The sequence below is a fragment of the Puntigrus tetrazona genome, unplaced genomic scaffold (assembly GCF_018831695.1).
Source record: "Puntigrus tetrazona isolate hp1 unplaced genomic scaffold, ASM1883169v1 S000000472, whole genome shotgun sequence".
NCBI classification, from domain to species: Eukaryota; Metazoa; Chordata; class Actinopteri; order Cypriniformes; family Cyprinidae; genus Puntigrus; species Puntigrus tetrazona.
In genome coordinates, this window is record NW_025048114.1 from 165,037 (window position 1) to 180,237 (window position 15,201).

A 15,201-nucleotide genomic window follows, 5' to 3' on the forward strand; every position below is an offset into this window, starting at 1 on the left:
GGTTGTGCTGTTTTATGTGTCTTAAAAGTGTGAAAAATCTTCTGATGTCCTCTGACGTTGTTTTTAGCACAGGGCCCAAGCCAGCTGCTCCATAGCCCCAGGGCCAGAAATTACGGATGAAAGCAGGAAGAGGACACCGAAAGCATGTTCCCGTTTTGCTTTTATTCCAAGAGCCGAAAGAAACCAGGAGGTTTTATCGATCCACCTTCCTCCTGTGATGGGAGCCACTCAGATCACAAAGTCATTGTAGCTCACGTATTTCTTCTTAGCGGCCGGACCTGCGGAGAGAGAGAGATGAAAGGTTGTTTCCTTTTTCTTGCTGAAATAAGAGAATTCATTGATTTCTGTCTAGGGAGGCCTGGCGAGACACTTTAAGACCTAGTTTTATCAGTGTGGAACTGAAAGCGTGAATGAGATAGTTCGATTCCAAAAAAATGAAAATGAGCTCTTTCTGACATATGACTGTTCGGAGGTAGTTTCTGCTGTATTATGCTACTTAACATTTACATGCCCAGTATTTAAAAGTTTCTCCTCCAAATAAATATTTTGTCCAAATCGTTTCCAACCCCTAAAAGCTTTGTTCATCTACAGAACACAATTATTACTATTATATTCTGGATGAAAACCAGGACATAGAAAGCCATTAATAAACCAAGTAATAAACGTCAAAATAGTTTTGTACGCAAATTTCCATAAAAATAAAGTCTTTATTCAACGTTTCGTCTTCTCTTTAGAAATCCATTTTGTAGAACATCTGCTACGCGCGCACTCTTCTAAAGGTCAGCGGCGCCAAAGAGTGCATACTATTACGTTCGTTTAAATCAAAGCGTTAATACAAGCGATGATAATAAAGCGTATCCTCATCATCGTGGCTGGATATTCTCAAATGGAGCTACGGTGATGCAGAAGAGTCACAGTCATAATCGTGACAAAAGTATTCTCGTTGCTTCATGGAACAAAGTTTGAACCACTGATGGCACATGGACTGTTTTGATGATATCTTAATTATCCTGGCCTTGATAATGTTCATGGCAATCAATTTCATCCAAAATACCTTGATTGGTAGTATTGGAATACCTTTGTTTTGAGAAGATAAACAATGCCTTTAGGGGTTTGGGTGGAGTGACCCTGTGCTTTAAACATCCAGCGGGTAGGTTAAATGGGAAAATCCCTTGAGCCTCAGGTGAGCTGGAGTTAAGTCAAACTCACATAAATGAAAAAAGTACTTATTATTTAATGAAAGAGCAAACTCAAAATTAAAAAGCAGATGAATATGGCATAAGTCTTATGTAAAGAAGCCCTCCAAATGTCATAACAGTGTGACTTTCCACACTGCCAGCTGATGTGTTTGCAGAGACTCTGTGTAACTAAACGACTCAGTCTCAAAATTACAGCGCTCATCCATGATCTTCTTGTGCTCTTTTGCATGTAAATGAACTTCTAAATATTTAAAAATAAAGGTTACCAAGTAGAGAGATCATTGTGGCCTTTAAGTGTCAGTAGCCCTTTAGTATTTGAGTTAAATGTCACTCCGACAGCCATCTATTCAGAAATGTGGCCTTGGACAGATGTGAACTGAGAAAGTGCTCTCAATATACAAAAACAAACATAAATACATTTTAATACACATAATAGGAGTCAGAAGGAATAGCTACAGGTTGCTAGTGTTTTGAGAAGTTAATAGAAGGTTGCTAGGTTGTTAGGGTGGTTGGTTGCCTGTGGGAGTTTGTTCTGGGCTGTTCTCTGGGTGTGTTGTGGACAGGTTGCTAGGGGTGTTATAGTGGTCGCTAGGGTGTTTTTTAGGAGAGATGCTGGGTTCTAATTATGTGTTTGGGTGTTCTGGGTAGTTGCTGAGATATTCTGGAGATTCCAAATGGTTGCTGAGAGGTTGGACTTAAGATGCTTGGGTGTTTCTGGTGGTTTGCTAGGGTGCTCATGGGTGGTTGCTAGAGCGTTCTGAATGGTTTCATAGTGTTTGTATGTGGCGGTTTGTTCTGGGGTTGTTTTTATAGTGGTTGCTAGGGTGTTTTTTGGTGGGAAATTTTAGGTTCTAATTGCGTGCTTAGGTGTTCTGGGTGGTCGCTTAAGGTATTTTGAGAGGTTGCTAAGATTTCTAAGTGGTTGCTAGAGAGGTTGATAGAAAGATGCTTAGGTGTTTCTGGTGGTTTACTAGGGTGCTCATGGGTGGTTGCTAGAGCGTTCTGAATGGTTTCTATAGTGTTTGTATGTAGCGGTTTGTTCTGGGTCATTTTTGCTGTATTGTGACCGGTTGGTAGGGTTTTCTATAGTCGTTGCTAGGGGTGTTTTCTGTGAAATTACTAGGTTCCAATTGTGTGCTTAGAGTGTTCTGGGTGAGTCGCATGGCGTTATTTTGAGAGGTTCTAGGATTTCTAAATGGTTGCTAGAGGTTGACCGAGGTGGCTAAGGTTCCTGGTGGTTACTATGGCTTTCTGGGAGGTTGCTCCATGTTCTGTTGGTGGTTTCTAGGGTGTCTGTGGGATGTTCTGAGAGGTTGCTAGGTTTGATTTCCAGGGTGTTTTTGGTAGGTGGCACTGAATAGTTGCTAGGGTGTTATAGCTGATGGAATTCTGAGTGGTTGCCAGCGTGTTTTTAGGAGATAACAAGGTTTAAGGGTTATCTAGTCTATACACATGCCTGAATTATACCGAATAAATGCTGTTTGGACTGTTTCTTTATATTTGACAATTACACTTGAGAATGATGGAAAACGATTAGGGAGGCAGACAGAAGATAGGAGCAGGTTTATTGAAGGTTGCTGTATTTTCCTGTAAAATAAAGGTGATCGACCCCTTTTAAAGAGCTTATTTGTCCCCAAGCAGTGCAGCCTCAGATTACAGCGTATATTTCACATTCCTTCCCACATAATCAAAGTTCAGCCAGAAGTCATTGCATTTCCCTGACCTACTGCAGTACATCCTTACCGTGTCACACACTATAAATGTCTCAATGGGTCTGGTTTCACATCTATAGTACTCATGGGATGGGAAGAGTGTTAGGAAATGCGAGTCTGGCAACAGAACGTCGGGGATGAATGGAGAAAACCAGTGCAATGATGATTAAATCTGAGCGGCTTTATTGGGTTTTCTACATTTGCATGCTACTTTTACTCGCACTCGCATCACAATGATCACAGTTTGCTATGATGCCTTGAATCAACAACTCTATTGAGTTTTACTCATCAAACACGAACCTAATAAATGCTAATCTTTTTTCTTACAGTAAATGATTTTAAATCTGTGTAATATTTTTTCGCAGATACAGAAATCAAGTTATATGAATTTAAATTTTTATTTTTTTTTACAATCAATAATGTGACAGTTGCATCATACCAAATGACCAATTACCAATTACATTAAAAAAATTGTCGGTTAACATAAAAACGAGTGGTTTCACGAATGATAGCATGATATTTTGCATAATGTATTATATACGAATCGGTTTAAACAATTTATGTAATGCATAAAATTAACTAAAAATATTTTTGCACAAATGCTAACAAGATAATTTTGCATTTTGCAACCATTTCTTAAGAATGGTTATATAAACGCTACGAAAAATACATGACATATTGCTATAATTATGTAGGTTCGGGACATCACAATTCAAAATGCTTTAACAAACAAAAGTTTTACAATTTCATCTCATAATGCGAACTGTAAACGCACACATCGCATAATGCAATATTTATAACGATAAAGTTAAACATAATAATGTAATTATATCGTTTAACTATTATGTTGCACAGCAATTACGATGGCGTAAGAGACTTGAGAATGGTTATGTCAGTGATTGTGTAGCATATTTTACAGAGTAACGGTGCACTAAATACAACAATTAAATAAAAATGGTTATAAACAAATTATATACAAACTGAAAACCAATAAATGAAACCAATTTCTGGTCACTTTAAAGGACACACCGCTTTTGGCAAATAAATAGGCTCATTTTTCAACTCTCCTAGAGTTTTAGCGTTTTATAAATCAATTCACACCGTGCACCAAGACTAAACTCAACTGTTTAACTCTAGGCGAGTTGGAAAATGAGCCTATTTTCAAAAAAGATGTTCCTTTAATGCTATGAATCATTGTAGAGGCGTCATTAAACGACAGATCAACGCGTCTATCAGAATAGCCTCTTTGCGCAGGCTAATCTTTTACAACGGAAGAAAAATTTGATAGCGTTCATTTATAATATTTTATTAGGACGAGATTATAACATGGGTCATTAACATCTGTAATACTGCGCACACTCTCTATTTTGGTGGCGATAAGGATCATTAAGATATCGAACACGACGTAAAAGGCTCACGAACACTGTTGTGTTTTGGCATCGATGCAAAAATAATAATCATTGATGTAAGAGTTATGGTGCTGCTTTCAGAGCAAATCCATACATTGGTTTTGATGCAAACTGTGGACAGTTGCGTAAAAATTCTGATTTAAGGTCGCGTATCAAATAGACTCTTGGCATTGGCCTCTCGGCTCGGTAGTTTTAGCGCCTGTTCCCCGGTGCCAGACACTTCAGGTTCAGGACATCCATATACATACATATCCATAAAAATAATTTAGAGAGTTAGAGTGTACTGCTATAGAGGAACACAGAGTGCACAGGGAAGGCCGACACAGATGGTTCACGGCTCTTTGAGAGTCGCGTGGAGTCTGTCATGCCCGTAACAGCGGCGCTGGGGACTTGAGCAGTGGGACTTGCGTTTGAAGCTTGGGATCTTCCACGTGTCATCTGATTACCACCGAGCAGCCGAGTTCACCGTTTCATAACTACGCTCAGACGCTTCTTGGAAACATCAATTATGCAAAATGCATGCGCGTGTAGATGAGGCGGACGCATCGGGGTTTGAACGCTGCAGCTACGCTTAAAATCGCCGTCGTTTTTCCTAGATATTTGCTTCATGTCGACTTCAACGGCATTGTTCTCTCTTGTGATTGTGAACAGGAACCGTGATTTTAAAAATCCCAAATATGTTTTGCATCGCTTGTATTCGAAAAGCTCGCTTACGCTACTGCTTAAAAAAACGAATTTAAAAGGGGCTATTGCGACATTTTATCTCACTTATATTTTGAGCACTGAGAGATACAAGAAGTAATTGCGAGTTCTAGACGCTGTAGAACTTTATGTCTGGAACTGAATGATTCAAAGTCGCAATTCTAACGATTTTCTTCATAATCGTGGGACGTAAACTCGTAAAGTCCAACTTTGAACTGATATGTTCTCAGAATTGCGACTTTATATCTCACAGTTCTGACTTTATAACCCTCAACTGTGAGGATTTTTCTCAGAATGGCGAAGCGTTTATCTCGCAATTTTTGCACTTTACAACTTAATAAAATGAGTTTATATCTCACGACTCTGCGGAAAAATACCAGTAACTGTGAGTTTGCGCTCGAGCAATTCTGAGAAACAAAAAGTTGCAAAAAACCTGTTAGCAAGCAGTGCTACAAGCTAATAAAAAGCTATGCTAAATGCTAGCAATTAAATGCTAACCAACAGGGAGTAATAGGGATTAAGTCTAAATGCTAATAATAAGAAGAAAAGAAAGTAGTGATTTCAAATGATTAAACATATATATATATGTATAATATTTAATATAACATATTTCATATAAACACATTTTTGTATTTGTATTTATATATAAATAATAAATATACACATTATATATTATATATATATATATATATATATATATATATATATATATATATATATATATATATATATATATAATGCAAATTAAAACTTTTATTTTAAATGCAATTTATCACGATTTATCTTAAAAACAGTGCTACAAGCTAATGAAAAGCAATGTTAAATGCTAATAATAAAATGCTAACCAGCAGGGTTTATATATAGTTTCTAAATGCTAATAATAGAAACGATGGAGGAATATTAACTGGAAATATTTCTGTATGTAATTATACATTTTTAACAACCACTAAGAGAAACAGTTCAGGTCTGTCTAGAAGGTCATTTTAGTTTTATATTTTATTATTATCTATAAAAACTTTCCAGTAACCATTTCAATTAGTAATGTTTTTTTATTAAAGTCATCCACAACATTAAAATCTCTTAAACGATAGATTCGAATTGGGTTACTGTTCTGTTTTGTCGTAAAATATAATTATCATTGCACTACATAATGTCACAAACACCGCTTGCTCTCACGATCACCTGAGCACAATTTCGCAAAGGCTCAGCGGGTACAGTAATATACTGTATTTTTCGCTTTCTCAAAATGTAGCATTTTCTTAGCATTGGTGCAAGATCGACACTGTGGGATCGTCACAAAGACAGATTAGCATTCCCACCTCGTCCTTTCCCCAGCTGCTCAAAGCCAGCAAGGTCATAACCAAAAGTAGAAGATTAATTTGGTCTTACCTGATAAATTATGAGAATTAGCCTGTTGGGAGAAAAACAGTACTTGGTGAGCTGTTTCTGATTGGTCCAATAGAAGCAAAGCAGAGATTCTGATTGGTCCAAACAGCCATGAAGTTGAATTTCAAGCTGGGTTTGAAGGTGGGTGTATTTTATCATCGATTCAGTGACTTTGGATATGCCATTACGTCCCATCTAAGAATGGCATATCTAATAACGTCAGGGAAAGCATTGCCACTGTCAAAACAAAAGCCTCGACGTTATCATTTTATTTTTGTAATTAATTCCCCAATAGTTTCTTCTTTATGTGCCGTGAGCTATTTGAAAAACCCGAAGCAGCTGAAAGGTTGCAAAGAGTCGCATTTTCCCCAGTCAAAGCCGCATAAACAACACCAAAAGCACTTTTCATCTCCCGAAATTTCATTTCCTTTTCAAAGAGCCGCGGTTTTCTTTTGACAGTGACGGCACATGCTAATCCTCCGGGCTCAAACCGGTCCTGCGCTTATTACTCTCCTCGCCGCGTCTCGTGTTCATTAGAGGAAATGTGGTCATTCTCAGCAGACGACTTCATTCCGTTATATCTGACATGAGCTCATGCGCAGCAAGCAACAGGCCAAAGCAACAGAATTTCAGCTCATGGTGACATTCTGCGATGAATCTTGCAAGCACTGCACTCTGGGACACGAGCTCGCTTTTACACCCGCCGGCTGAGGAGAAGCAACTTTAAGGGTCAAGACTGAGATAACGGTTAAGTGAATTTGATATTAGCACTCCGATAACTCCGGATTTAATAGAATGAACATAACCGGTTGGCAAATCTATAAATACCGGGATAAATTAATTACTTTTTTGATGAACACTTAATGACTTATAATTATAAATATAATTACACCATTCTTATGGATTTGATTCTTGAATTATCCTTGTAATTTGTAGAGGCTTAAACTAATTAAAGTCATTATAAAATAGTATTTGTTTATTTACTTATTATCAGTTAATTATGGAGAAACAAAATGGACAATATAATCCAATATAAACGTCCTAAAACTGTACATTTATTTTTGTTAATAAATACACATTTGGGTGTATTTATTTATAATATGGTTTGCTATCTTTGTAATAAATATTATAAAAATAAATTGTTAAAAAATATTGATCAAATATTATTATTTTTATGCGTTATTTTGTCGGGCAGCAAATCTGAAATATCATGAACCGATACCGATGGTTTTTAATGGTAATAATACAGAGGAACCATATTCAAATACTGATTCTGAATTGAACTGATTGATTTTTTACATTTGTTTTTTAAGCTACGCTTTATGTAATTTAACCAATACCGTTATCGGCATTGCCAATAGTTTGTTAAAATCGTATCGCATCAGCAAAAAAATACATTAAAAATACATATCATATACTAAAAGATATAATGACAATATAATTACAATTGCAAATAAACTGTCAATTTATATTTTTATTACAATTTTTATTGTAGGGCGAAAACAGGGCTATGATTGGTGCAAAAAGCCAGAACACATGCATAACAATAATGTGAAATGTGAAAAGTCACATTATCTTATTTTGATAAGGTACATTTGCTCATGTGATCCAAAATATCTCCAAAAAATAAAATAAATGAAGAAAAATAATAATAATAATAATAATAATAATAAAAAATGAATGTAAAGACTCATTTTCTAACCACATCGGTTTCTCGGTGGCCTGGATGTACAACAAAGACATCTGAAATCATCATGAGCAAACGTACAGTATCAAGTTCCACCAATGACTCCGAATGAACACTTACTGTTTGGATCCACATTTTCGCACAGTTCGGTTTTGGCCTCTCCGTTCGGCCGGTCGCTGGGTTTGTGCGACAGACGCGAGGACATGGTGGCCGCCGTCACCACGGCCTTGAAGCTGCGCTTGCGTTTCTGCACGTTGAGCTCCGGGTGGAAGATGATGACGTAGACCTTGGGCATGTAGAGCATTCCCAGAGCCACGGACGCGCTCAGATTCATGGAGATGGTCAGCGTGGTGGTCTGGATGTAGAGCTATGGGGACGAAAAAGGAGGAAAAGGTTATTGCGGCAAGGGAAAATGAAAAATAAAAACCTCAACAGAGCTAACAATTTATTTGGATGCACAGGTTGTCAGGTGCAGTGCATGTAATAAACGATTTGATTAAATTTGTCACATTTCTTGAGGTAAATACATATTGTTACGAGCTGAGGAAACACTGACTGATTGATTACACAAGACAAGTTTTACTTCTTCTTTCAACGTAGGCCCACTTTCACACGTTTATTCAAGAGTGGGGGTTTCCCCACGGAAATATGAATTAATTATGCATTATTAATTATGAATTAATAGCATAAGGTTTCTTGCACGGACCTAACATTTCAATTTATAAGACCTCAAGTATTCACAAGTATTTATTTTGTGTCCTTTGATATGCCTGATGTTTTGCACCAATGACCTGGGTTTTCATCTAAAGATCTTCTACCGAGGAAAAAATTACACCTGCACTTAAATGGCTTGAGGGTAAGTAAATCAATTTTGAGTGAACTATCCTTTAGGGATGGATCGGTTGGCGTATCGGTACACATATCGGTAGCGTACGGTTCCCAGACAATTCCAGTTGGAAATGATCATCCCTATCCCCTTGGAGGAGGGACTTAGGGCACTACATTATGACACGCACTTGCCCTGCTCACTCAAAAGTTCCCTTTCAAGGAATAGAGATGATCACTTGGTACCGTCACGCTTATCCAGCCGCCCCTACTATCCTTTATGAGTATCAAAAAAGTCAAGAAACCTTTTTTTTAACCTAGCTCTATTTGGTCGTTCATGAATTATTCTGTGAACTCCAGGATGGTGTTCGAGACGAAATGACGAATAAAATCAAATCTGAAGCGGTCAGCTGCGAAGGCACCCGATATTGACGTCCTGGTGGGAGAATTCAAAGCCAAATGATGATAATTGTTCTTAAAAACTGGAGCTGCTGTCATTGCCTGAGAGTACAGCTCTTGCATGGATGTACTTTTCTTGTATGAAAAAAGGAGCTTGTCAAAGAATCATAATGAAGGCTTTCATGCCGCGGCCGTATCACATTAGTACTACGGCAAAGATTCATTTCATGTGGCTGTTAGCAGCACTCCGGCAAGTATGTAATTACCGATATCCTCAATGTGTTTAATCTTTAATGTACTGCGAGTTCAAAGCCTGTTAGGAAGGTCACGGGTTCGTTTCGATGGAGCGACGGCCCCCGTTCATAAAACCAGAGCGGAATGAATTTTAGTAAACCACATATTGTCACCGAAACGTGTTCCGCTCGCGTTTCTACTGCCATCGACCCAAGAAATCAAACGGTTTATGGTCTGGACCAATTTGTCACTAATTCAGGCCAAGATCTGTCTCCTGATATAGAAAAAGATGGTCTATTTTTTATTGTATAGCAGACAATAATGGCACCAGAATTAACCGTTTTTGCAAACAAATAAATAAATAAATTATTTAACATTTTGCTTTTACTTTTTTAATAATTCAACTTTTATAGCAGCTTTTCATCTGTCAATATTACATTTTTACCATAAATAAAAAAATATTTATCAAAAATAAACAGCCAAGCAAAAGATCCAAAGACAGTTATTGCAAAGAACAACGATAAATAAAAATGCACCCTTGGGACGCTCTCAAAGTTCTCGAAGCTGAAGAAACACCTTTAATCAACATCAACCGAGGTTTGTTTTGTTTTATCTGAACTCGATCGCACCACAAAAAGAATCAACCACCGCCAAAGAGTGTAGAATCTGATCGGCATCACACGGCCCGGCTTCTATTTTTAGTCCATTATGGGAATAACGTTCACAACTCCAAACGGCCGGATGAGTGAATTCCCGCGGGCTCTCGAATCACACAACCTTAAAAAATTCTGAAGGGAAAAAAGAAAGTGTGAAAACCTCCAGGGGCGTCGAATTAATTTGCCAGTCCAAAGTGCAGATGCAGTGAAGGGACACGAGCTGTGGTGCGTCAGAGATCGACACCTGATTCTTCAGACGCTGCAGTAGAGGAGAGAAGACCCACATTCACCTCCAGACCAGGTGTGATGTCTCAGCAACCTCCTCTGACCTGATCCTCTGGAGCTTGTCCTAAACTACACCACATCTTGAGGATCGCAAAAGCTCCTTCTGGACCCAAGTGCACAATAAATGCTATTCACTACCAAAACCCACCAATATGTGTGTGTGTGTGTGTGTGTGTGTGCGCGCTTTTTTTCAACTTAATAAAGTCAATTAGAATCTTCTAAAATAATATGTTTTGGAAATTTCTGAAAACAATTACATATATGCAGCCTTAAAAACAATACGTAACTTTGAAATGTTTTATACTGTATTGAAATCTATAAAATATTACATCACGCAATGCGATATTGTGTGGATTGCCGAATGAATGAAATAATGAATGAATGAATGAATGAATAGACTGAAATGAATAATAATAATATTAATTATTATATTTAGAATTTCACGTTGAAATAAAATACAATTTGAACGAGCTAATGAATTTCAGAATACCAAAAACTTTGAGTTGTACCTAGACATTTTGATTAAACCTTAAAACTTTGAGTTCAAATTTAAATATTTCCAATTATAAATATAAATTACAATTATAAATTATAAACAGATTTTAATAATATAATAATTTATATATATATATATATATATATATATATATATATATATATATATATATATATATATATATATTAAAAATATTATATATATATATAATAAAAATTATTATTATTTTTGTAGTTACATATCATAATTGATCTTTCTGTGTACAATAACAGTTGGCGATTTGAGTATAGATCAAACCGAATGTGACACAAAAGAGAAAGAAAGAAAAAGCCTACTAAATAAATCAGTGTGACAGCTTGATCATAAACTGCAGTATCAGGAAGCTTAATTGCGTAAGTCACTTTCTGAATATGAATCACTTATTGAATGGGTTTTGTGATGCACACAGCAAATCACACACACACACACACACACACACACACACACTCCTCTGGTTAATTACCGAGCGTTCAGTCTTAACCCGGCTCTCATCTGAGATGTTCGGATGTGAGGGATGATATGGAGAAGAGAGGAGAGTTTTATGGATGTGATTTGGGCTAATAATGGATCAGTCAGCTCACAAATAAACAGCTCGATAGATGAAAAACACCAATTCTGCAGAGAAGAGCTTATAAAACATCACAAAGAGACTGGAAATCGAACCAAGAAGCAATAGAGGTGCTATGAAAGCACAGAAGTGTGTCGACTGATACAGATATATACATGACGGCGAGTGGAGCAGCTTTACGTGAGGATCTATTATATAACATTCAACCAGAAAACACTCTTCATTAGCATTAAACTGGAAGCAAATATTTATACCGTATTCTCCTAATAATATTAATGAACTAAAATATGTACTGAACTACTCAATTAGATTTAAAATTGCTCAGATATATTATTTTAAACGTGTCTCTCTCTCCAGATAGAGTCATTTAGATTAATTATTGATGATAATAATTAATCGCATCCGCTGTAAAAGTTGTTTACGTAATCTATGTATATACTGTGCATATTTATTATGTATCTATAACTTATGCGTGTATATATTTATTCAAACATGTTATGTTTATATGTTAAATATGCATAACTATACATAATAATAGGAATATATAGATAGATAGATAGATAGATAGATAGATAGATAGATAGATGATAGATGGATAGATAGATGATAGAGAGATAGAGAGATAGATAGATAGATAGATAGATAGATAGATAGATAGATAGATAGATGATAGATAGATGGATAGAGAGATAGAGAGATAGATAGATAGATAGATAGATAAACATACAGTGTAATTTGAACTAAATATAGTCAATTAATACATTAACATTTCAATTAAATTTATTCAGAATCAGTTTTATCATTTAATTATGTAAGCTTATGTTAATTATCCAGAATAATGTCTTTAACACTAAAATAATAAATAAATACGTGCATTTATTATGGGTACGAAATTAGTTGTTAAAGCAATCCAGTGACTGTCAAACAATGAGCGAATGTCGCAATCTGATTAGTCTGACGTGATAAACACCATCGGCCAGCTTAACCAGACCTCGTCCCGCGCTAAGACACATCTCTGATGATCCAGCCACTTCCCAAGATCTCCAACGACCTCAACACATCACTTATGACAACCTCATTAACGCCGGCGACAGACAAACCCACGATCCCCACCTCAACCGATAAGAATTCAATTGGCGCGCCGACTCCTGTCGTGATCGTATGCTAATCCTGGCGATCCATCAGCCAGATTTCCGGTCTTCATTTATTCATTCCCGCAGTCTGTTTCTCTCCGCTGCTCCCGCTCCGTCAAACGAGGACACAAAAGATCTGAGATGAAGACGCTTTTCAGCCTGGAGTCCCTGTACTCAACCCGAGGCCGAACCCTCTCCTCAAACATCGTCTGTGCCTTAAAACCGTTTTTGAAAACCGATCTTTTTGATGCCTTCAGAGAGTCGCACCTATAGAGGAAGCGAAACATCCTACGCGTGCCACATGAGAAGCTTCGGGCGGCCTCAGACAGGAAGGGACTTATTATATAAAGTGACATACGTGTAGTGACAGAGCAAGTCGACTCAAAGTGCGCTGTGATGCCGTTAACCGTCACGCCGGCTGAAGGTGACACGTTCAGTACGAGAAACGCTAACGGGAGACGTACAGTAGGCGGAAAGACGGCGTTTTTGTTGCATTTTCTCCTTCTTATGCGCTAAAAGTCCTTTTCTTCCCCTTGAGTTTAAACATCACTTTGAATACAAGAAATCGAGGTGCTACCGTGACTGTACGTCTCGCCATCGTCGTTCCCATTACAAGATTGAAAGTACGACTTTGATTCTCACGATTGCGACTCTATATCTTTTCGCTCTCACAACTGTAGCGTTATTACTTTTGAATAATTGTGACTTTACTGTGTTCAAGCTCTCTGAAGACCAACTTTGTTTCTCTTCATTGCAACCATCTCATTTTGACGCGCGCAAATTGCACCGGTTTTCCAAATTGTGAGCAACTGTGAGCAATTTAAAAATGTTCAAAATGTGACTAAAACTGAGAATAAGACCAGATTTGTGCATAAAACGTCAATCTTATCTGATCCAAAGAAAATAGCAATACCTTATACTTCTAGGGTGACCATGAGAGCCATTTTTGCCAGACATGTCCCGCTCAGAATTTCTATATTGCCTAAAATATCTCGCTTTTGGCTTTTCTTGTGTGCCGACTGATCGGTGTAAGACATCCACATGTTTTCAGAGCTCTATACTTTCAATCAAAGCGATACAGAAATCCCCAAAAAAGTGGCACGTACTGTTCCCCTTATATTTCAGCAGAGCGACCCGCTTCATTCATAGTCGCGGCTGATGGGTGTATAGAGTTGCAATGCATTATATTTCACGTCACATTTACATTTAAGTAGCTCGGAGCACAGAATATCTGTGGACAGGCAGACGAGGGTGTAGCATGCAGTCTGACGTGCCTGACTTATGTAACTAATCCTAAAAACTACTGTATATATATCGCAAATTAGCTTGCTAGCGATCCAGACTTCCAAAAAAACCCTTAGTGTTGGTGGTATCAAAACATAAAAGCCTCGCTCATGTATGACACGCATGTATATGTATGATGGCGTGCTTTCAAGCGCGTATCCCGTAGGGCACGGTATACACGCGCGCTGTCGGTGTAAGTGGAGAGACAGCATGCCACGTCGCTGAAGATCCGAGGCACCTGCGTTCACTGACCTAAATCCTCATGGGAAGGCCACAGATGGCATAAATAAAACAGCCCCCTGCATTAAACACGGGTCAACGGTCCTGTACGCACTGTATCCTAAAGTCAGCGCCGCATGCATTTTCACCGAAACTGCATATTCATTTCTAAAAAGCACCTGCTTTGCTGTAGAGCAACAGCGCACTGTCAAATTTCAAGCCTGAAATACAATACGCATGTCATCTAGCCGAACGTGAATGCATTCGAATTCATTCTTTTTTATATAGTAGGGGTACATACTCTGCCGTGGTACGTTGTTTTTTCATCGTGGCCAACGTCTTGGTCACTTCGTATCTCGCAAATTGAAAACTTGAATTTTCGACTTCTCATATTTTGATGGTCACATTATCTCGGAGTTGCGATCTTATTTGTTGTGATCGCTAATTTGTGTTTCTTGGAAATTGTGCATCTAGATTTTATCTCGCTATTCCGACTTCGCCTCTTTGGAGACTTTAAAGACAACTCTCTCTTGTAGTTTGGGTCTTTATAATCATGCAATTTTGACTCTACCTCTCAAAATAGTTTTTCAGAATTGCCATTTTGTTTCCATAACTTAAGTTTGTGTCTCTTATTGTGACTTCATGTCTCCCAGTGGGACTATATCTCATAACTACAGCTACGTTCAATGGGCTGTTTTTAATAAATTGCTATTAAGTTCTCCAATGTGTCTTTATATCTCAGAATCTGCATTATATTTCATAATTGCAGTCGTTCTGATTTTATATCTCACAGTTTGACTCTATCTCATAAGTCATCTCAGCGTTTCCAGTGTTTTTAGCGAGATATATCTCACAGTTGCAGCATTGTTTTTCAAAACGACCGTTTAGTTTCTAGCGATTATGTCTTTATATCTCACAACCTGATTTTAGCAATTGCGCGCCTTCTTGAAACCGGGCCTCCGTTTTCC

The 15,201-nt window shown here is 37.6% G+C and overlaps 1 protein-coding gene across 2 annotated transcripts in view; it reads right to left on the bottom strand.

Moving 5' to 3' along the window:
• Window positions 1-228: 228 nt before the first annotated feature.
• The window catches only part of LOC122334066 (metabotropic glutamate receptor 7), a 152,855-nt gene continuing 137,882 nt past the window's right edge, over window positions 229-15,201 (bottom strand). The window contains exons 9-11 of one of the 2 annotated variants that reach the window (XM_043231980.1): window positions 8,216-8,462; window positions 6,412-6,433; window positions 242-278 (exon numbers count right to left, since the gene is read on the bottom strand). In XM_043231980.1, the coding sequence (XP_043087915.1) occupies window positions 6,429-6,433; window positions 8,216-8,462 (252 nt within the window). In that variant the 3' untranslated portion in view covers window positions 242-278; window positions 6,412-6,428. Of the gene's footprint in view, window positions 279-6,411; window positions 6,434-8,215; window positions 8,463-15,201 lie in introns of both variants that reach the window. The other variant, XM_043231978.1, reaches the window with a different exon arrangement.